We start from the raw sequence: 24,456 nt of genomic DNA, 5'->3' as shown, positions 1-24,456 counted from the left end.
TCTGGCCCTCATAGCTCTAGGAGGTGGTATATTTAGACCACTCTGCTGAGGGGACGCATCCATCCGTCCGCAGTGGAGCAGTTTAATGAAGCCCCCAGCCTGCAGGAGGAAGTTTGATCAACTGCTTTGCAGCTGCACACTCCTCAGCGAAGCAGTCTAAAGAAGCCACCCACCTCTGCCTCAGCCCCACACAGGCAAGCCACCTCTTTGGGAGAAAGAGGTAGCCCACCTCTGTCAGGCAGAAGCAGGCCTGCAAACAGAGCCTGACAGGCTCCATGCACTTGGCTATCGCTGCCTTTGCTGGGGGAGGGCAGTCATCCTGGGAGTAAAGATGCAGCACGCCTGCTTGGGCGAAGGCAGCCATGCACCTTCGAGGAAGCCCTCACCCCCCGCTCACCTCAGTAGCTTGTTCCCTCCACACCCAGAGGGAGGAACAAACTGCATTAGCCCTGTGAGGCACTGAGTGAAACCACCTCATCTCCCTTGGTTGCAATTCCAGCCCAGCTCCAATGCAACTTGTTCCTCCCTCCGTTTCACCATTGTGGTATATCATCAGATCGCAGTGTTTGGCTGGTGATACATCGCAATGTTGAAAAGCTGACATTGCACAGCCCTAATTTTGAGGTGACTAAGCAAAATAGTATCTAGTAAATGGTACTGCTAAGCTAAAGGACTGCTTCGAAATGCCCAGATATCTGCTTTACAATATAGCATTACAGATACCTCTTGGAAGTAAGCCCCATGTTATCGTTTTTTTAAAAAAAGAAAAAGTCAACCAGCTGGTTATATTGCGTTTTCTCTTGCTACAGATTCCAAGTGGAGGCCTCACTGAAATCTGTCGAAAACCTGTGTCCCCCGGCCATATCACTTCCATAGCTGACTGGCTGGTTTCTATTGGCCTTCCAATGTACTCAAGCTCCTTCATGGCTGCAGGAATTGATGACCTAAGCAAAGTGCCTTCTCTGTCAAAAACATCACTTCATGAGGCTGGCATCACAGAGGAGAGGCACATAAGCAAGCTTTTGGCAGCAGCAAGACTACTCAGTACCCTCAACCCAGAGACAATATAACACACTCTGAAACATAGCACCTGCCAGTTGGAAAAGCCAGAGTTTCCTACCATGTCAATTTCATCTTTAATTTCTCCAGAAAGCTCTTTGGCATCAGGCAATGGGGGTCTTTGGGAAGACGTTGAGGCCCTTGTGTTTCTCTGTCAACAATTCACAAAGGAAAATATAAGAAGTTGTATTGAGAGGGAAACGGTGCTTGCCGATTACCCCTTAAAGAAAAGGCACAGTTATGTTAGTTTCTTAAAGACTGAGGCTGGCTTCGACCCATTTAAGAATATACATGTCCATTACAAAAAAGGGAACTTTACATCAACTTTTAAGCCCCAGGAACTTGGAGGAATAGAGTTAGGTCTCTGTACTTTGGGGCTGCTCATTTGTTAAAGTGCATCTCATTGATAAATCATGGATCTACAGTCCTAAGCAAACATAAACACCCCAGGGGGTGTTTTTACAAGTAAAAATCTTAAACATTACATCTCTTCATAGTAGCTTATGTTTATCCTTTTCATTCCACCAATTCGTTTTACATAAATAAATAAAACTCCTTCCTGTGTTTGGTGGATTTTTTTCAGGTTTCTGAGCCTCTAGGTAGGCCAAAGATCCTCAATGGATTTAGTTATTGTGGATCTCCTTTTATGCCAGTGCAATTTCCAAGACCAACTCAGAAAATTCCTTATTTGTATAGAATTAAAGTCATTTTTATAACTGCTTCTTTAGCACTCAGCTTTTTATTTGCCTTAAAATGCTTTTGAGCAGTTCACTTACAGCATTCATGTTTCAGAGGCATTTCGTTGTTGTCACTATTATTTGGCACCTGACAGGTTTGTGTCTTTTAGCTGTTATTGTAGATTGTAACATCTGTTTTGTAAAGTTTTCTTTTTGAAGTCAGATTTTGGTTCTCAGGCTAACAACTTGTTTATGGCAGTTCGTATGCTGGTATTACTAAAAGGCTAAAAGATATTTTGCCTTGTGTATGTACATATATAATTATAAAAAAAGGTTTTTCATGTTACTTGCAATTTGGTGTACTGTATTATATTGTCAGTTGAAATGCTGCAGCTTTGACTTGGTATCCTGACCATATCAATGGAAAACATTGGTCTCTGAAAAACAAAATGTTATCCAGGGAAGTAAATTAACTGATAAGAAAATTGTGTGTCTGACACAGTACCCGAACAAGAATCACATTCCATTGTATTGATGGGGAGAACAAACTTTAAGCTGTCATTCTTGCAAAAAGTCAATATAATACCTCTATTATTGGGTGTTAAAATGACAATTAGAATAAAAGCCATCTGGGTGGCACTGCGAGAACAGGCTGCTAAACTAGATGAGTCTTTAGTCTGATCCAGCAGGGCTCTACTTAGGTTCACCTGGGATGCTGAAACAGCTTGTTCTTTCTTCCCCATGTTCTTGTTTTCTAAAACTATTAAACAATGCAGTGTAGAATCTCTTACTCCCTTCTGTGAATATAGATGAAGTTTATTTTTGTACATGGCCAGACATTTTGTATACCAAATAAGCTCAGCTTGAGTTCTAATGTATCTAGATTATTCTTTAGTGTCCATTAACAAGCTAAAATTGTAGAGGCTTTTCAGGATAAATAACAGCAAGTAAACTGGAAGATGTAATGAGCTCAGCATGGAATTGGAAACTCAGATCTGGTTCAAAGCTGCTTTGTAATTTTACGCAAGTCTCGTCACCTCTCCAACTCACTTTCTTTTTCTGCCTATGAAAAGAAAGTAGTTTATACAACTTCCTAAAGCACATTCAGCCTTAAGAGGAAAGTTAGGTGACAAAGGCACACAGCCTTCCCCAAAAGTGTTTTTGACTTGATGTGCTTTTTAACTTTTTGCAGTATTTTTTTAAAGCTAAAAGCAAAACATTATAAAGTAATTTAAACTGAGGTGTCCAAAGCTGCTCTGGATTTTCTTTCCTTTGATGAGACATAAGGAAGAGAGATGCTTTAACAGGATGGCTGTAGAGAATGTGAGACAGTTGAATGTGGGTTTGGGGCCGGGGGCTGAGGGAGGTTAGTAAGTAAATCCTTTAACAAATTGACAAAAGCAGTTGTTAAGGCTTTAATCCAAATAAACTTGTTTAAAAGTGCATCCATTAAAGCACATGGATCAAGCTTCCAAAAGTGTTGAAGTGCACAGAAAGTTTAATTTTCTGAAAAGGTTTTCACTTTGGGCCTAATACCATGGGTCTGAAAGATACCAGCATAGGTTAGCTTCCACATGATGAGCACAAGCCAGTTGAAGTTAGCTCTTTGAAACTAGAGCATTCAAGCAATGAAAAGGGACTTCAGGGTGCTTCAATTTAACTGAATCATGTCCAGTATTTAAGCTTAGTATGCTGAGCTATGTAATATGGATACAGCTGTCCTCCCTGCAATCATGTTAATATGGACAATGTAGTTTAAAAGTACCGTAAATACATCCAGTATCCATACACAGACAATGACTCATTGCTTTCAGGTCCACTTTCCATTTAAGTAGATTTACAGACTAAACCTGTGGATGTTGACCATAATACATTTTGAAGCAACAGGACTGCTTTTGCAATAGACTAATATGACCCTTTCTACCAGCGCAGATATAAATATGGGTAAAAAAAGATCACATGGTGCATGGAAAGTGAGGATTGCTTCATATAAAGAGGATTTAACATATTCTTCCTCTCTCACTATCTCCAGAAAAGTGCCTTGCACCTGCAACTGTCTGTAGTGGCAAGTAATTGTGCGCATTAAGCAGTTACTAAAATAAGTCATTTCTCACATTACATGTCAGTTGATTCATGTGGACCAAGTAGAAACATTCCTTGGTGGCAACATGTATTGTTTGTCTCCAAGACTGTCATGTGCAATGCTAATTTCCAGACAACCATTTTTTGTAGGGGTGTGCTTTACAATAGTATTTTCACACAGTAAAAAACGTAACATAGCAAGTGGCCCCTTTGACTTCTGACTGTCAAGGACCTTAAAGGTATATGTAAATGTACCCCTGACCATTAGGTCCAGTCGCGGACGACTCTGGGGTTGCAGCGCTCATCTCGCTCTATAGGCCAAGGGAGCCGGCGTTTGTCCGCCGACAGCTTCTGGGTCATGTGGCCAGCATGACTAAGCTGCTTCTGGCGAACCGGAGCAGCACACAGAAACGCCGTTTACTTTCCTGCTGGAGCGGTACCTATTTATCTACTTGCACTTGATGTGCCTTCGAACTGTTAGGTAGGAAGGAGCTGGGACCGAACAATGGGAGCTCACCCTGTCGCAGGGATTCAAACCGCTGACCTTCTGATTGGCAAGCCCTAGGCTCTGTGGTTTAGACCACAGTTCCACCCATGTCAAGGACCTTAGGACCCCCAAAATGTACCGCTTCCAACAAATCTGTTCAATGTATTCTGATGTGCACACAGCTGCCACACTTGGAAATAGTGTTCCATTTATTAAATGGAGAAAGTAGATCATGGACATTCATTTACATTTACAAATTTGTTACTGGAATTGAAGTTAATGAAGCAATGCACAAAGTACATCAGAGCACATGTCGTACACTGAATTTGGGTCATATGGTTGCAAATACATGTGGTATGACCAACAGGATTTTCATTTAGGTGTTATTTTTTAAATATTTGTTTTAAAACACAAACTGAGTACCTTGCAATATTTGTCCTTCTGAATCGGGGGCACGTATGTGAGACGTGGCCTGCATCAGGTTTCCATCTCCTCCGCAGTTCCTCTGCACCCTCAACAGCAAGCTGCTGGTGGAGACTTTCCCTGCTGGAGCCTGTGAAAGGAAAGCATAGCCCTGAGAATTGTGTGAATAGAGGTATTGGTTACATGGAAAAATGTGGGTGGATTAGTGTGAATGCGGTGTCACCCCTCCATAGGCCCGTATGCAACCCCTGACCTCTGTCCCCTGACAGAATGCAGCCCTCACCTCAAAGTTTTTTCTCCTTTTTTAGATACACCCTCAAAAGGCAATTGCTTTTTAAAAGAGCAAACTGAGCGAAGGAAAGAAGCCAACAACAATTGTTCTTTTAAACAACAAAAGCAATCTAAATTTGTTAGGCTACAGAAGCTGCCTTAATGGTTCAAACTTGAATGAAAGTAAAGGGGAAAACCAGTGTTCACTCTTATCGAAAGCATTGTATACATTAATATCCCTAAGCTACGTTAGGAATGGAACAATGATGATTGCTTAAACTGAATGACAAAGGGGTAGAACTTCTATGCCTGTTTACAAATCCAGTGCAAATTTTCCTGATTTTTAAAATATATACATTGCTTTTAAATGTTTTTACAATTTGTTCATCCTTGAGTTAGACTTTTGCTTACAGATTATTTTAGTTTATTGTTGATTTAGCAGTTGACCTTTTCAACAGTATATATATATTGATCCTGGAAAAGCCTTAAAAAGTTAGGTACCTCTTAAACATTATGTACAGCAATGAACTCACTGTAAACAATAGCATGTTATTTACCACCTTCTCCTTACATGCAGGGTTCCAGGTAAATGTTGGATTGGAGACTGTCAAAATACACAAAGCCAGAAGCATGTGCCAATTCAATTCGTCTCTAGACATACAGGGCCACTTAAGTCTCCATGTCATACTGTTTTAGTTGGCATCAAATCATAACATTAGCAAGGTAAGGCCTGATGGTCTAAAGACTTGTAATTGTAAACTTGGCTTTGGTGCAAATGGAAACTCTGGAAATAAGATCTGGAGCACAAATCCTTATTAACCCTTTTCACACAGATCTAAGTGCAGGAATAAAGGTCAATTCACCAAGTCATGGCTGTACATCTGTATTGTATTATTTTTAGTCTAAACGCATTGACTTCAAGCTAACTTTTACTCATACTCAAGACCTCTTTTTGGAAAATGAAAACTTTAAACAAGTTATGTAACAACTAACAAATGTTGCACTTTCTGTATATGAATCAATATTTAAATAACTTATTTTTCTCCATTTGCTGTTCTTAAATAATGTAAGTAGCTGTAATATACCAGTACCAATAAGTCTTTGCAGTTTGCTTCAACCTGAAAAAGCTGTGTATAATAAAAAATGAGAGAAAATGAGGAGGGGGAAAAAATCTTACGAATTTGTAAATATTACTGTGCTCTGTTACATTTAGCAAAAAGAGGAAACAAAAGGAATTTTCTGTGTATGAAAACTTCTCTGTAATTATGACTTATTGTTCATAGGAAAATAAATAAATTCTCTCAAGCTCATGTATCTTCTTTGTTAGTGTTAGTAATTTTTATTATAAAAGCTGAATTAGAGTCAGTAAGGTGCAAAGTTCTTGGGAAAGGGTAGGGAAGCTGTTTCAACCCAAGGATCACATGCCCTCCTAACAAACCATTGCGGGAGCACGCTAGTGGTAGTTCCAGAAGAAAATAGTGGGTGGAGCAACAAATGTTAAGTTACTCACTCATTCCTCTCTGTCCACCATCCAGACAACAAAGAGGAATAGGAGGGTGCAAAGCAGCTCCAAGTGAGGGAAGTGGCCTTGGGAGATTTCCATGGACAGGTAAAGAGGAATGGAGGGCTTCATTGAGTTTTGGGGGCCAGAGTTTTCCTATCCGCACAAAAGGGTTTAGCGAAGAGCATTGCTGAATCTGCAGAGGCTGAGCAGGAGCAGGGAAGTCATGAATATCAGCTGTTGATTCTTTTCTGATCTCCAGTGTTCCTTCTGTGGCTTTGGAGATTACAGAAATGTCTCCTAACTGGCATTCATGGATTTACATGTTACTTGAATTTATTTATTTCTGTTTAGGTTGTCCATTGACCACAGTCCTCTGGGCCATTTATAAATATTTAAAAGCTACAAAAATTACTTTTGACCCAGGAAGCATGTTTACCCATAATGCTAGAAATGTGAAAAAGAGTCTTGCAAAGAAAGAGAAGGGCTGGAGTAAATTGTTTAGAAATTATTTATTATTGGATGGTGGTGGTGACAATCAAAGATGCAGGCTTGCACAGGTAGTTCAGGCTTGGAATCATTGTAAGAGTTCACATTCACTTCAAACTGCTTTTCCCCATCCCTGCCAAATTCACAGTCAACTACCTCCACTAGGCTGCCTGGGCCCAGCCATCTGACTATATTATTGCAATGACTCCCAAACTGAGGATTAAAACTCACTGGTGTGTGATAAATTATCTCTTATTAACTCAGGCTAAAAGTATATTAGGTCCAGCATCCTCTTTCCTACAGTGGACAAATGGATGTTTTGGTAGCTCACTACTGGTTTAATCTTTTTGTCTGTTGACACCCCTTTGGGTAACCAGTTCATAATAAAAATACACTATTTATAGAAACAGAATATTTTTTAAAAAGCAGATGGCAGAAATATTCCACAGAATAACAATTGCCCCAAGTATCCTGAACGCCACAGACCCGGAAATAAGTGTTCCTGTTTGCTAAAGTTTTTCGGAAGCTGAACGTCCAATGCGGCTTCCACTTGAGTGCAGGAAGCTCCTGCAGCCAATCTGAAGCTGTGCCTTGGTTTTTGAACGGAGTCCAACGGACTGCTGGAACAGATTAAGTTCGAGAACCAAGGTACCATTGTAGCTGGTAAGCAGCTGGTTCAAGACTACTGCTCTCATTTGTATGATGACCAGGCTGAATGTGTAAGTCCATCAACTACAGTTTAAAAAATTCTCTCTTGGAAATTATCCTGGGCAGTTGCATCATAAACTCTTATTCAAAGAATGAACATGCAGAAGTCTACATAAGGTGTTCATAGCTACATAGTAAAATTAGATTTCGTTTTGCTGTCAACACTGACTCTGTAGGTTGTTCCACAAGAGGGCACTGTTCTGCTAACTAGAAATAGGACACTGGGCTTTTCCTGCAAGAATTGTGATGAGTTATGATACAGCCACAGGCTGTTTCCAAGTTACTTTTGAGTAACAAAATAGAAATAAAAACAAAAGCAACATGACAGCAACAGCAATTGCTTTTATACATTCCTTTAACTGGAAAGAATTATGCCTTCCAAATGGCTGCAGCCTGTGATATTTTGAGGTCAAGCACAAATCCTAGAAGTATTCTTATTTCCTCTATGTGTATGCACATGTGCACATACGAAGATCAAATCCAAGTTACTAGTGAAGAATGACATTCACATTCCAAAAATACAGAAACCACTTCCTGAACGCCATCTGCAAACCATTCAGTTCCAAAAGACAGATAACACAGCAAATCCTAAGTCAAAAATTGACAATGTTCTATTTTCCAAAGGGTGGAAATTACCCTATTGCTTTAAATCTTTTTAATATATACCTGCCTTATGTCTATGAAAGTCATGCTTGGTTTCACTCAAAACAAGCCATGATTGGTGAGTCAAGAACAAACCTTGGATTCACATCATGCTTTGAGTGAAACAAATCATGATCCCTGGTTCAGACATAACATTACGCCAAGAGTCATGGTTTGTTGCTTTCACTAGGCAAGCAGCAAAACACCAACAATGTTCATGTTCATGGTAAACTATGATATAACCATGACATGTGAACACAGCCAATATGTTCCTCATTCACATGAAATGAACAATATTAATTGGGCTGGGTTTCTTCCCTGCAACTTCTATATGGCTGGTTTTTGTTTTTAATCTGCTAATGAAACATAATCTGCATAGCTTGAAAACCTCAAATTGCTATGGAAAAACATCATTGGTTCAGAATCTGCAGATGCTCAGATTTACTGCAGCTATTACCGTAAGCTTCTTTAAAAGCCTTTGCTCTGTGGTTTACTAGGGCTCCAGCCTGCCCAGTTTCCTCCAGTCTACTCCAACCGGCAGTTGCTTTACACCATGTATCAAGCGGACCATCACAAAAGCAGTATTCAGAAAGTTCATGCAATTTCAAATTCTGTACTATATCACAAACTAAACGATGCTCGTACTTATCACTCCCCCCCACCCCAATCTCCAAATTGTACATAGTGGTCTCAGATGCAACAAAGCTTTAAAGAAAACAATAATCTCTTGAGAAAAATTCTTTGGGTTATATCTAATGAAGTTGTCCTGTTGGTGCAAGGACTTCCGCCTGTGCAATGAGGTGTCCCCTCCCTCAACTCTCCCTGCCCTGCCCAATCTGTTCTGGGGGTTTCTCCAGCCCCTTGGAGCAGACGGGGGGGGGGGGTAGGGAGAATAAGTCCCATTGCACTGGCAGAAGTCTGCCCCCTAACAGTGGGTGGCTTCATATTCATACAACCCTATGAATTTATAGTTGGTAAAAAGTTAAATGTTTTATTGGAAGCTCACAACAGTTTATTTCTGACAGAATCCAAATGAATCTCAGCCGTGTATTTTCTCTATACCTGCTCAAGGTCTGCTGGGACAGCAAGAAAGTAGCAAGAGGTCTTGCAGGAAACAGTTAACAATAGCTCCATAAATTCAATCAATCTGCTCACCAGAAAAAGGGTGAGTGGGGGTGATTTCCATTTATTCAAGTCATCGTAAGCACATCTCCCTCCCCCACTGTAGCTTAAGAGGCTGAAGTACATTCAGATTTAATTATCTGAGAATGCAATGTTTACTACAAAGCAGGCCCCAATGCGGTAGAACTAAAGCAGGTTTCATAATTAAGCACAATAGTGTAAACAAGAACAAAAATTAAAGATCTCTTTGAATTGACTCACAGCTTGATCCTCTGACATCAGTGAAGTTGTGTGGCCTAGAGCTCAGCCCAGGATCCTATAGTATGCATGAGGGATTAGCCTTCCTACATGAGAACTTGTACTATAAAAGGTCTGTAACAGGGATGGAGACCCCATGGCTCTCCAGACCTTATTCAGCTCCAATTATCCATTGCTGGCTGGGACTGATGGAAGCAGGACTCCAGCTCCATCCCTGGCCTATAATTACGTAAATATATCATTTTTCCTCACCAGAGAATAAAATAGACTTATTGCCTTGTATCATAGATTAGAGAATAAGGAGTTACAAATCAAAGTATGCAACATCCAAGCAGGCATATGTCTCTTTGTTTACACATTGAACAACTGGTTTTATTACAACATTTGGCTACGTCCCAAAAAGGGACGTCATCAGGATGGGGAGGCCTAGACTGACTGACTGACTGACTGACTGACTTATTTGTCAGGGATGGGGAACCTGTTGCTCTCCAGATGTTGTCAGCCTACAAACCCCATCATCCATGACCACTGACCACGCTGGCTGGGAGTGATGTGAGTTGGAGTCCCACAACATCTAGAGGACCTCAGGTGGCTCACCTCTAAACCACCCTTGTGGCACAGTGGGCCTTCAAGCCACTGCACAGAGACCCAGTTAGTAGGCATTAGAAAGTGCCACAGTGAATTTGGTGGACTGAGCTCTAGTTTACTTTGGCCCATGTGAGGGAAGACTGGCATACAAAGTATGTTTGCAGTGTGGTCCACACTTGGTTGTGTTTTTCCACCTCACAGTTGTGGCCTCTCAAATCCTCCTGTAGGGTTTATTTTTGGACTTGGGCAAGACCACTCATGAAAGCTAGTTTAAAGCTAGCTTTCAGAGAATTTAAATAAACTTCAATTTTCTTGGCTCCTTACTAAAGTCTTTTGTCCTGAGATGATGAGGGATGGAGTTTTCTAGATTCATTAAATGCATACTGACTTGAAATCAGGATGCTGACTTGGCTAATTTACTTACTCAATTCTAGGGTTTAATTTTATAGATGTCTTTGTAACACAGGAAAAAGTCTGGAGCAATTTGATGTTAATATTTAAGGAAGAGAAAAACATTACATAAGGCAAATTACAAGAGCAATTGGCTCTGTCCTCTGTTTGGGAGCAAGTGATAAGTTGATAGTGCCTTTTGGCTCTTGAGACTTTAAGAGGAAATGGCAAGCTATCTGAAGTGAGAAAGGAAACATTCCCGAATTATTGCCTACTTTATATACATTGAAATATCCCACTTTGAATGCTAAATGGAAAGAACTGCCAAGTTCCATCTGGTCCCAGTAAACTATTTTGGCTGTGATTCAAATGAGCCTGTAGCACACATACCAGAGATAGTGTGTGTGTGTGTGTGTGTGTGTGTGTGCGTGCGCGCGCGCGTATGCAGCTGGAAGTCCTAGGACTGTCTCTAGGCTCCAGGGCAGCCCTCCATGTCTCAAAACCGGAAACCCCCCCCCCCCCGCCAGCTCTCCAGAAAGGCACTGAAAGTGGTTCGGTGCAATCTCTGTGTCTCTTTGTCAAACATTTATTGCAACTTGTACAGGAGAATTCCCTACCTGATTACAGCCTTTAAATTTAATCTTTTTCATTTGCTTTTTCATAACAATCTCTTATATTTTTCAACTTCTCCAAATTGTTTTAAGGCTGGTGTTTAAAACTTAAACTGAAGGATCGACTGTTGCCATATGAGCTGCCTATTTATTAAGATCTCCCCCTGACGCCCTATTATTCCCCTCCCCTGCCAGAGGAGTTGTACTGAGGGACAGGGCCTATGAGCATCTTATTTGCTATTCTCCAGAGATACTTTTTATTATTCATCGGTGACCCATTCTTTTTCTGTTCATTGTTTCAATATTAAATTGAGAAGGCACCTTAAGCGTATTTCATGGGAAGCTGAGATTAATTTTCATAATTATTTAAATACAAGTGTTTGACATGGAACACTGCAGCTATCTTCACTGTTTGCTTCTGAATTTTGAGAAACCCAACAAATTAAACAGTTGCTGCTACAAAGCTTATTTGTTTGTTTTAAGAATTTATAAACCACTTAATATAAACTAAAGCTATTGGCCTCGAAACTAAAACCAAGAATTCAGCTGAGGAAGGCTTTGGGGGGGGGGAGGTCTTCATCCTATTTCTAAAACAGAGCAGTAACTATCTATTCACCAAGGCAACAGGGTTCAATAATGTTGGTGCCACCACATCAAAGGCCTTGTTGCCACTAACCACACACTGAACGTGTGGCACTGCCAGAAAGACTTCAACAGCTGAGTGCCAGGACTAGGCCGTGATACAGGGGGCAAAAAGGTGTCTAAGATAAGCTGGTCCTCAGTTCGTTTGGTCTTTCTGAACTAAAAAAAGCTAGATCTTAAACCTAGCCCAGTAGCATACAGGCAGGCAGTGTAATTCTTTCAACACAGAGACATAGAGCTGCTTCAAAATGGATTGGGCTGCCTCCCTAATCTACAGATAAAAGTCAAATCTTGCAGACAGTGCACATCCCTGTCCAGGAATCATCATTGTTGGCATAAAAATTGAAGCTGGCAGAAAGCACTCTAAGCCAATGAAAACACCTAGGCTTCCAGCAGTAGTGACAGATCTAGGTGCACTGCCAGACTGCAAGCCTGCTCCTTCGCAGAGAATGCAACCCCATCGGGAACAGGCAGTGGACCAGTCACTCAGACCAGGCCTAAAGGTATCCTGCACAAGGTATAAATGTTGATCATATTTCTCATCCCAATATATATAGCCCTGAGTCTTGACTGTTTCTATAATCAGTTCTGAAAGTTTAAACATTTGGGGGGGACATAGCTCAGTAGCAAAGGATGTGCATGCAAAAGGATCATAGGATCATGGAGCTGGAAGGGAATCTTTTGCCCAACATGGGGCTCAAACCATGAGATTAAGAGTCTCATGATTAACTGAGTGAGCTGTGCCCAGATTTATTTCCCAGCATCTCCGAGTAAGGCTGGGGGCCTGCTCCATTCTCCACACTCCTTGTAATATATAGTAGTTTGGTTTTATCCGGGCTATGTTACATTGGGTATTTTGTTTATCTAGCAATCATTTTAGTAATATTTTGTGTGTTTGAGGTTGTATGGTTTTATTGTGTGTGGTGTGATCAACTGTAAACTGAGTTGCAAAATTTATGGGTTTCATCTACCCCTGTCCATGTGCAAGATGGGGCTGCAGAGGGGAGGGGAGGGGAGGTAGGTGAAGACCTGCTAATCAGGAGTGTGCAGGGCAATTAAACCAATTACCTGGGGGGAAGGTCTTGAAGCAGAGGCTGGATGGCTATCTGCTGGGAATTCCGCATTGTGCATTCTACAAGACCACCACCACCCCAACTCTACAATTCACATACATTATCTCACTCCTTCTTCCAACAGCTCTGAAAGAGAGGTCAATATAGTGTGACATGAACAGAGCTTGCTAAGAGCCCCATTCTTCCTTTATGACCACAGTGATGTCAACAGATTGCTACAAGGCTGTCAATACTGCAGCATCAGAGTCTCTGAAGAGCTTATTATCATCAGCGGCCATTTCATCAAAGGAATGCCGGTGTGGGCACAGAACAACCATAGAGCCCTAGGTGACAGCAGCAGATGGAAAGTGTCCTGTTCCCCATTCTCTGAAAACTGTCTTATCACTCTGCTGCAATATAGTAAGTGGTCAAAAATAAATCTTCCTGGCCCAAAGAAAGCAGGAGAATAGATTATTCATCTTTCCTATTGTGCTTTAAGGGTTCTCTATGCAGTCACAAGTGGCTTCTGCAAAGCCCCACAATAGTAAAACTGTAATTTCCCAGCCCCTTATTTCTGAATCCTTCATTAAACCACCTTTAACTTCAGAAATTCAGTCGCTCTTATAATATGAAACCTGAAAAAGAGAGGCACTACAGAGCTGCAGAGTTAACATCTGTATAGCAGGAATCAGACCAAGTGCCAGAGATGCTCCAACATTATTATCAGAATGTGACATTAAACTCATTAGGGGGTTCTGAATATGCTGCCATGCATCATTAGCCAAACAATGAATGCTTAAGGGTTTCCTCAGACACACTGTATAATATGATAATACACTTAAACTAAAGTGATATTCAATGAGACCCCTGAGTCCTATTTTCAGTTTACTGCATGAAAGTAAAGAAAAGCAGCTGTGCCTTGTAAAGGCAACAAAGCAGTTTCTTACCCAAGTGCATACAGCCATCTACTGGTGACCAGAGGAATCAAGCACTATAAACACACAAGAGAGAACTACTTATCTTGAATTTTAGGTAGCATTGCTGGTGCATTACAATCCAAAAATGCCAACAGGGTTAAAGGAATGGGAGAGGTGCTGTGTAAAACCTAACTAGGGCAGGTCATGCTTGGTACCAACCTTGGCACCAGGTTGCACCAAATGCAGCAGGAGGAGAAAAGGGTGGGCTCATTCCCCATGGAAGGCAGCTGCTACTTGGTTCAGCACTGAGAAAGGACACAGGTCCCTTGCAAGGCAGAGAACAAAAGTAAAGGAAAACATGGTAGCCCTTACACTGGCAAAGCTGGAGATGGATTTTAGGCGATCACCACACGGCAAGACAACTTGGAGCATATTGCCAGCGGTTAAGAAACATCCTGCATGGAGGTTGTCAAGTATCCTAACTTATAATTGTCAAGTCTACCCCCCCCCCACACACATTGTGAGGTTCAATGATTATTCCTTCTAAAGTTAGCCTCCCACTTCTGCATCTGTTAACTCAATTTTGTTGCTGGCAACTCTAGAATTATCTACATCAGCTTTTCAGTGACAACATTTGTTATATAAGGTAAAGGACCCCTGGATGGTTAAGTCCAGTCAAAGGTGACTATGGGATTGCTGCGCTCATCTCACTTTCAGATCGAGGGAGCCGGCGTTTGTCCACAGACAGCTTTCCGGGTCATGTGGCCAGAAGGACTAAACCACTTCTGGCGCAATGGAACACCGCGACGGAATCCAGAGCACACAGAAATACTGTTTAGCTTCCCGCCACAGCAGCACCTATTTATCTACTGGTATATGTTTGAACTGCTAGGCTGGCAGAAGCTAATTCGAACTGCTGACCTTCCAATCAGCAAGCCCAAGAGGTTCAGTGGTTTAGACCACAGTGCCACCTGCATCCCTCATTTGTTATATATGCCACTCAATGCTCCTTTCCCTGTTGTTTGATCCTTCCCACACATCAATTAGTAACCAGTTTTAATTGTTTAAAATTATATTATGTCATCATGCTCCAAGCTATTTAGAATATACCCAGATTTATAAGTTTAATAGTATAACCTATGGTTACTCTCTGCAGATTGGCTTTCCTCTGTTGTTTTCCTGACCTTCCTCATTAAAATATGTATCTGATCTTGTACCCCGACAAGGAGATTGCATCTTACGGCCATTTATGGAAAGATGGTGAGAATCTGTCTTTAGCATTGCAAAACATCCAGTGCAAAGTTAAAAGCTCTAAAGCCCACTGATTTCATTGTTCAGGATTTGCACATGACAGGACAGTATGGCAGGCAACAGTAGAATATGTTTCCTGCAGAACTGAAAGTTGCAGCAAGTAAATTTTATTTTTCAACACACAGGAAGTGACTTATAAACCACAAAGATATACAATAAATCATCTTCACTGTGAAAAAACCCTCTTACGTGTTTTGCACAATATGGAATGATTCCAGAAATCTGAGAGCTCTCACCAATCATATTCACCACCCAGACTCAGTACACTTATTTTGACTGCACTCCACTTTTGATGCCACTTTTATGACTGGAATTTGCACTTCCCCATGCTAAGCTCCCCACCCCCTATCGTTTTATATGGTGGAACCATGTCCAGCACAAGCACAACTGGACTTTGTCCTCCCTCCTCACATTCTCACCCTATGGGACAACCAATTGTTACAAGAAAACCACCATGAATCTTTACACTTGGAGGAAAGTCAAGCACACACAGAACAAAAAAACAGAATTCTCTTCTCTAGCTTCACTCAGGTCCACTCTGGCAGCTAAAGGGGGGGGTGGAGCCAGCACACATTGAGGAACTTGGGATCCACAAGTAAGAAAGAGAGGAATCTCCACACCATTTCCCTTCAGATTGAAGGGTAGAAACTTAGTAGTGCATTTGAGAGGATTCTTGCTTCTGCAAAACGTCTGCTTCTACCTGGGACCCTTTTTCAGTTCCAAGCCCTGGGTGGCCAAGAGGCCAGTCTAGGCTACCAGATCCAAGAGAGAAAAGTAAACTAGCATCAGCATGAAAGAAAGAAAGAAAGAAAGAAAGAAAGAAAGAAAGAAAGAAAGACACCTTGCATTTTGAAGAGTAGCACTTGTTGTATGCATAGGCCAACAGCGTAGTCTTATACAGATCCAAAATAAGTTTATGTTTTTCTCATTTGCTCTGTCTCCATCAGTGATCTAATCCTGTGTGTGCTATATGATTCAAAAATACTGACCCTAATCATAGGCCAGTGAATTCATGCCTTATACCTTAGAGTATTCAATGTTCCTTGCCATGTTTCTTCAGAAAAGCATACTAAAAAACCCCCTTACTGCTACATTCCATGTGGCTGTCCTGCAAACAGTGCCTGCAATGATTGACTATGTGTGGGGATAAAAGCTCCTTCCAAGGGTTGAGCAATCCATCTGGCAGAAGGTTTCTAGCACTGCAAAATCTGTTGTTGTGGTGCAGAAGCACCAAGAGCTTTTTTTTTTTTTTTTTAAAGAAAATGCATTAGTCATCAAGCAGTTGTCCCACTAAACTTGGATCTCTTTGAGCAGCGTTGGCCCCATATGTTCCTGATCATTTTAGCTGGATTGCTGGAGCCATTTTATTCATGTTCCTCACATTCTCTACTATCATTTTTTTCCTCCTGAAGCACAGAAGAAAACCTTAACTGGATTAATGTTTGATGTTTTTAGATAATATTTAGGGTTCATAGAGAAGCTCATAAAGAACCTTCAGGACAGCTGATCCAATTCCCTCCTCTGGGTCAGGAGACCCTTTACTATATATAAATACATCCATAATGGATGCCTGACCATCCAGCTGCCTGAAAACTTTCGAGGAAGCAGGTCCAACAAACTCATTACCTGTGGTTGTCTAGAATGAGCCACAATGTACAAAAAAAGTATATGGAGTTGGTCTTAGATCTGCATGTGATGGTCAAGGGTCTAGACACTAAGCCTTATGAGAAACAGTTGATGGAGTTGGGTATGTTTAGTCTGGAAAAGAGGAGACAGGGAAGAGATATGATAGCCATCTTCAACTACCTAAAGGGCTGTCACATGTGGGATGGAGAAAGCTTGTTTTCTCCTGCTCCAGAAGGTAGTACCTGAACCAATGGATTCAAGTTACAAGAAAGGAGATTGCAACCAAAAACTAGGAAGAACTTTCTGGTAATAAAAGCTGTTTAACAGTAGACCAGATTCCCTCGGAAGGTGGTGGACTCTCCTCCACTGGGGGTTTTTAAGCTGAGTTTCGATGGCCATTTGTCATGGATGGTTTAGTTGAGATTCTGCAGGAGTTGGACTAGATGACTCATTGGGAATAGTGCTTCACTCAGGTGCACAGGAAGAGTAGTCAGCTGTCTAGCAGGCTAAGGAGAATTTGGTAGTGGCACCTATGGTAGGAGCAGACAGCCAATGGCAGACTACAGCGAAGACCTAGGAGGGCTGCCCTTCTTTTCCATGGGTTCTAGTGCTCAGATTCTCTATCCATTGGCCTTCAATTCCTCCACCCACTTGGCCTGTAAAGCCTTGTTTCTCTCAATCCCCAGACAAGGGTGTGTATCAGACACTCAGGGAGTCCTGCCTGTCTTCTCCATCCCAACTGAGAGACACATGGATAGGATAATCAGGAAACCAGTTGTTCTATGGGAAGCCTCTTTCCCCTTTCTCACAGGTCTTAGGGCTACTTCTGGTGCTAGTTTACCAGGTAAGCAAAAGACTGACCAGACAGTCTCATATACAGTATGACTTTATACATTAGACTTTTTTGCCTCTTTTCATTTGGCAAATGTTCTGCTACATTGGGGAGGTGGTAATTCTGCATTGATTTACTATGGATGTTTGTATGTGATGCCAATAAAAGGTTTGATGATGATGATGATGATATACAGTATGGCTCTGTTACAAGGTTTAGGTGATGTTTTGAGGGGTCATAGCCTGGCTTATTCAGGGTTTAAGAGATTTGAGAGTTTGCAGCCAGTGATCCTACCACGGAAACCCGTTATTTCCTGCTCACAAATCAAATAGTCGACTTCAAATATAACTGCAATGTAACTTGCTTAGTCAGGAGCATAAGAGTGTGTGCATGTGCCAGAGAGAACATAGCTTGCCTTTCAGCTCCAGGTTGCATATGCTGTCCTAGCATGTTAACAGAAAACTTGCTTTTGCTGTGGAAGTTGCTGGAACAGTCCAGAAACCACAGAGTAGCAAAAAGTAACCTATAAAAGCTGAAATGAGGGTTCCTAAAAGGGAATTTCAGAACTGTGCCACAGGTATTTCTTGAGTTTCATTCACGCAGGAGGAGCCACATGAATGTAAACTGGAGGATGTGGATTTTTCATAATTTCTATGGACAATTTTGTGCTTCAGTTTTCTTTTTGGCTTTTGAACTTTGGACACTCTTTCCCACTCTATGCTTAAGATCACATTTCAGAAACTGTAACATATCACTCTAATGAAATTAGAGAAGTGACACCTTTCTAAATTCCGCATCTAAAATGAACTGTGTAGGAAACACAGTCCTGAAGGCACTTTGAAGCAGTGCTGCTACTGATGCTGTTCTGCCCCACAGCTACCATATTTTCAAGCTCCAAGAAAGAACAGGCACAAGGCACAAATGAAATGCTAACATTTCCAAAACTGGGAACTTAATATTTGATGGGACAACCTACCAGACAGCAGGCTATTATTCCATGTTCTTGCTGTGATGGAATGATTATGAATAAAATTCTATTAGCAGAGCCGTTGTGTGAAGTGCTCTGTACTGTATATACAGTGGTACCTCGGGTTACAGACGCTTCAGGTTACAGACGCTTCAGGTTACAGACTCCGCTAACCCAGAAATAGTACCTCGGGTTAAGAACTTTGCTTCAGGATGAGAACAGAAATCACACAGCGACAGTAGGAGGCCCCATTAGCTAAAGTGGTGCTTCAGGTTAAGAACAGTTTCAGGTTAAGAACGGACCTCCAGAACGAATTAAGTTCTTAACCCGAGGTACCACTGTACTAGGGATACTGCTATCCTGCTGTATAAGAGGGATGGAATGATCAGGCAGTTCTCAGTCCCTCAGTTCAGGTTAAGAACAGTTTCAGGTTAAGAACGGACCTCCAGAACGAATTAAGTTCTTAACCCGAGGTACCACTGTACTAGGGATACTGCTATCCTGCTGTATAAGAGGGATGGAATGATCAGGCAGTTCTCAGTCCCTGTCAATCAGGATCAGCCAACAAGAAAGGGCAACAGAGTACACCTCACCTCCTGGCATCCCAGTCGTTGAGGCTAATTGAGATTGAGAAAGGCGAGGCAACAGGGAGTTTAGCACTGACCTCCCAGCCATCTCATCCCTCCTGTTTATAGTCAGCAGAGGTGACACCAGTGCTAAGAGCACCCCTCTGCACCAGTTCCTAATGTTTTCAATTACACATGTGCTCATTTATAAGCCCACTCCAGTGCTGTTTCTGCAAATGTTGTTTTAATCTCCAAAAAAGATATTTAAATATGTATACATTTAATAAAAATACATATTTAACTAAGATTTTGTCCCAATATACAAATTTCTAAATCTAATCTACACTAAAATTCACATTTTAAATATATTTTGGTACGTATTAGGAGCCAAGAACTACACAGCAAAATTTAGATAGGTGGAAAATCTGAGGGATAATTATGTTCTGATCTGCACATTAATCTAGGAGGTATGGGTCTGTTAGCAGTGGAATTCACAGAAATCAAATTTCTTGAGCATCCCTATTGTATACTTGACCTTCAGAAAACCTTTGACAAAGCCACAAATCAAAGAGTCTTAAGGGAACTTTGAAGTCAAGTGATACTAAGAGAGGCCCTCTTATAGATCAACAGCTGGTTAAAAAAGCCCAAGGATACACCGACAATTGGAATGATGATGTTAATAGCAAGCTCCCCAAAGGATGTGTATTAGCACCAGTGCTACTTAACTCATAAATGATCATGAGTCAGGCGGGGCTAGTATAATGCAGCCTAAATTTGCAGATGACATCAAATTACACAGGAATATAAAATCCTAGGTAAACTGTGGAGATCTGCAAAACAGGCTGCAAAAAATGGCCTATTAAGAGTGCACTCACACTGGGTTTTGTTTCATTTTTAAATCATAAATCCACATGTACACTTCTGTCCTCAATCAGCTAGAAACTGATCATGGGGTCATAATAGATAGCTACTGCACTGGAGCAGCAGTAAAGAAAAATTCAGGGTTAAGAATCATAAAGAAAGGGAATTAATCTGAAACAGTTTAACAGCGGATAAATTATGGTGCATATATGAAATATTTGAGAATTTCTGGCTAACTGATTCAAAAGTGACACTGTAGAGCTGGAAAAGTTTCAGAAAAAGGCAACAGAAAAACGGGAATTTCTGCTGCTGGCAGAATGATGGGTAAAGGAACTTTAGGTCTTTGGCCCTTGCATTTTTAGCCAGCCCCATCTCTCCTTCACAACTCCATTAACAACAACACCGACCCTGTCTTAGTTCTTGGCTCCCTCTACTGCTAAAATCAACTCTAAGCTAACTTACCTCAGCTCGGTTATAGTTTTCTCTATGGCTATCTTATAATTTAGGTCTAAAGACAAATAAAATTTATGTCCTGCCATCACTTAGTTCCAGTCAATGCAAACATTTATCCACATGAGTAACCTCAAAGGAATAAAAAGGCTATTCATATTTATGGATGGAAGCACATTTTCAGTACTTCATTGGAGGACTCCGGAGCATTCAGTATTAGGCAGAACCAAGATTCCAACATATTGTAGGGTTCCTAATAATAATAATAATAAAGTTCGGATTCAACATGTGGCTTATAATAATAATTAAAAGTTCTTATCCAATCTGCGGCTTTGCTGTTGGAAGACAGTTTTTGATTATTTATTATTATATTTATATTCCCACATTTCTTCCTAAGAACTCAAGGTGGTATATATGTCTCTCCCCTCCCAACTTTACCCTTACAGCAACACTGTGAGGTAGGTTAGGCTGAGAGATGGTGAGTGGCCCAATGAGTTTCATGGCTGAGTGAGAATTTGAACCCTGGGTTTCTGAGGTCCCAGTTCAACATTCTGACCACTACACCTCACTAGCTTGATAGAACATTAAGATTGAATTTTAGGAGTCTACTTAAAATTCTTCAATTAAGATAAAGACTGGATACCTCAAGACACCACCGCAGATCACCTTGAAAGTGGGGTGGCCTCCACCTTGCTAACCAGCTTCAGCTGATTGTAATAGGAACTGTGCCTTTCCAAGGACAAGAGCTACCACTACCCATCATTGGAGGCTGGAGAGGCTAGGTAAAATCCCAAACTGCAACCATCCCTCATCATTCCAGTTTCTCATGCTCAATGAGGGTGGTTGCCGAAATTTTTCAATGTAGCTGCTTAGGTCAGATCAGCTTTTTCCCCATGCCTCATTGTCTACATAGGACATACTTAAAAGCCTTGGGGCACAAATTGCATAAAATTTGCACATGCCAATTTATGTAAAAGGTAAAGGTAAAGAACCCCGGACAGTTAAGTCCAGTTGCAGACAATTCTGGGGTTGTGGCGCTCATCTCGCTTTACAGGCCGAGGGAGCCGGCGTTTGTCCACGGACAGTTTTTCCAGGTCATGTGGCCAGCATGACTAAGCCGCTTCTGGTACAACAGAACACTGAAACCAGAGCAGTGCACGGAAACGCCGTTTACCTTCCCGCCACTGCGGTACCTATTTATCTACTTGCATTTTTGGGCGTGCTTTCGAACTGCTAGGTTGGCAGGAGCTGGGACCATATTTGGTCCCTGGGCCTGATGTATCCTATCTTGACTAGAACGTATCTGCTACCAGAGGCGCAGAGAGAGAGAGCAGACCAGTAAGGAAAGTCTGAAGGGACAAACACCTGGCTACCAGGAGAGGCTAGCAACTCTCTCAGTTGGAGAGTGGCAGGTGGAACACTGGAGAACTAGGGGAGAACTTTATATGCATACACCTTTACCCCACTCTAGTAACTGCTGCACTACTGATTTATTTTAAATATTTTGCAAGCTGCCTGGAGAATTATCTTAATAGACATAAATGCTCCAAAATAAATAATATCTAAACATATATTCAACACCTGTGGCTTCCCCCACCCCACCCCCAGTCCTGACGGAACTGCTTCTGTTACCACCCAATCCTTTAGCCCATTATAGTACATTTTACTGTTGTGCGATTTTGCTTCCTGGTTCATAGAATCAGAGAATCATAGAGTTGGAAGAGACCACAAGGGCCATCGAGTCCAACCCCCTGCCAAGCAGGAAACACCATCAGACGACTCCTGACATATGGTTGTCAAGCCTCTGCTTAAAGACCTCCAAAGAAGGAGACTCCACCACACTCCTTGGCAGCAAATTCCACTGTCGAACAGCTCTTACTGTCAGGAAGTTCTTCCTAATGTTTAGGTGGAATCTTCTTTCTTGTAGTTTGGATCCATTGCTCCGTGTCCGCTTCTCTGGAGCAGCAGAAAACAGCCTTTCTCCCTCCTCTATATGACATCCTTTTATATATTTGAACATGGCTATCATATCACCCCTTAACCTCCTCTTCTCCAGGCTAAACATGCCCAGCTCCCTTAGCCGTTCCTCATAAGGCATCGTTTCCAGGCCTTTGACCATTTTGGTTGCCCTCCTCTGGACATGTTCCAGTTTGTCAGTGTCCTTCTTGAACTGTGGTGCCCAGAACTGGACACAGTACTCCAGGTGTGGTCTTACCAGAGCAGAATACAGTGGCACTATTACTTCCCTTGATCTAGATGCTATACTCCTATTGATGCAGCCCAGAATTGCATTGGCTTTTTTAGCTGCCGCGTCACACTGTTGGCTCATGTCAAGTTTGTGGTCAACCAAGACTCCTAGATCCTTTTCACATGTACTGCTCTCAAGCCAGGTGTCACCCATCTTGTATTTGTGCCTCTCATTTTTTTTTTGCCCAAGTGCAATACTTTACATTTCTCCCTGTTAAAATTCATCTTGTTTGTTTTGGCCCAGTTCTCTAATCTGTCAAGGTCGTTTTGAAGTGTGATCCTGTCCTCTGGGGTGTTAGCCACCCCTCCCAGTTTGGTGTCATCTGCAAATTTGATCAGGATGCCCTTGAGTCCATCATCCAAGTCGTTGATAAAGATTTGAATAAGACCGGGCCCAAGACAGAACCCTGTGGCACCCCACTAGTCACTCTTCTCCAGGATGAAGAGGAACCATTGATGAGCACCCTTTGGGTCCGGTCAGTCAGCCAGTTACAAATCCACTGAGTGGTAGCATAGTCAAGACCGCATTTTACCAGCTTCTTTACAATAATATCATGGGGCACCTTGTCAAAGTTTGTCTCTTGATAAATGCACTGTGTACAAATGCTCTTCTGCATGCTTCGACTTCACTGTTCCTTCTCCCGTCCGCTCTATCAACCTCCAGATGTTGTCAACAGGCTGAATCTTCAGTTGTTAACAAAAGCATTTCTTTGCAATCAAAGAGTGCATAAGCTGGTGTGATTACTCATTTTTCCAGCTTGAGTAAATGTGTTACTTATTTCCAAGAGCAAAAAACCCTGGTATGCTGAGTAACTGCATTTCTGTTTTCAAAGAGTCAAGCTTGAAAAAATGAAAATCATGAGAATCCATGGGATCAAGTTCAAAAGCAATTATTCTTTTTGACATTTGTCAGGGCTGCGGGGAGGGGTGTTTTAATTTTGGGGAATCATTGCTAACATGGCTATATATTGAAATGGATGATCGTAGGTAATGGAAATATATTTTATGACTAACACTGGACATTAGTCAGCAGTTATAAATAGCTTTTAAGCAACGCATGCAAAGAAACTGTGCATGGCCAATACATACATTAGTATTTTATTTAAATGCAGAAAATCTACACTATTTTCCTGTTGTTGGTTCTCAAGGCTAGAATTATATCATTTATCAATTAATGCTGCTTCTGGGAATAGCAGTATACAATATATAAATAATATTTAAAGCAATTTTGACAGAGCACTCACACCCCCAAACATTAGCACAAGCTTTCTGAGAAATGATACATCACAATTTAATTGGGGGTGATTTGCTTTTATAAAAAAAAAATCTCAGTCGAGCTCCCGGTAGCAATAAACAATAAAAAATAGCATTAATTCATATAGTAGAGGTATAAAGTATGAATACCATCTAGCCAATGAGGCACTGTGACAGAGATGCTGCAAGTAACCTCCCTTCCAGCGCAGGATCAGGAGCAGCCCCCATCTCTCCATACCTAGGTTTGGTGCCCAGGGTACCCCAGGCCCAGGGGTACCCGACATTAGTCATGGGGATGATGGAGCACCCAGCTCATCCTATCACTTCTGAGCTAGAAAGATCAGTGGCCTGACTTGGTGTAAGTCAGTGGCTTTGTCTGGGGAGTGGGATCAGCAAGACGCCATCTAACACTTTCCTCCCAAGG

The 24,456-nt window shown here is 41.6% G+C and overlaps 1 protein-coding gene and 1 long non-coding RNA gene across 9 annotated transcripts in view; both read left to right on the top strand.

Annotated features, from left to right (window-relative positions):
- LOC310674912 (SAM and SH3 domain-containing protein 1-like) overlaps positions 1–6,303 on the top strand; it is a 505,076-nt gene extending 498,773 nt beyond the window's left edge. For all 8 annotated transcript variants that reach the window (XM_083434749.1, XM_083434753.1, XM_083434755.1 and 5 more), the window contains exon 20: positions 810–6,303. In XM_083434749.1, the coding sequence (XP_083290875.1) occupies positions 810–1,070 (261 nt within the window). In that variant the 3' untranslated portion in view covers positions 1,071–6,303. The remainder of the gene's footprint in view (positions 1–809) is intronic.
- A 12,465-nt stretch (positions 6,304–18,768) lies between these two features.
- The window catches only part of LOC310675076, a 275,570-nt gene continuing 269,882 nt past the window's right edge, over positions 18,769–24,456 (top strand). The window contains exon 1 of the long non-coding RNA XR_014509925.1: positions 18,769–18,986. This is a non-coding gene — a long non-coding RNA (uncharacterized lncRNA). The remainder of the gene's footprint in view (positions 18,987–24,456) is intronic.

This window comes from Podarcis tiliguerta (assembly GCF_965153285.1).
Source record: "Podarcis tiliguerta genome assembly, chromosome: 3".
In the NCBI taxonomy this organism is placed as follows: Eukaryota; Metazoa; Chordata; class Lepidosauria; order Squamata; family Lacertidae; genus Podarcis; species Podarcis tiliguerta.
This window is presented reverse-complemented; position numbering and strand designations above follow the sequence as displayed.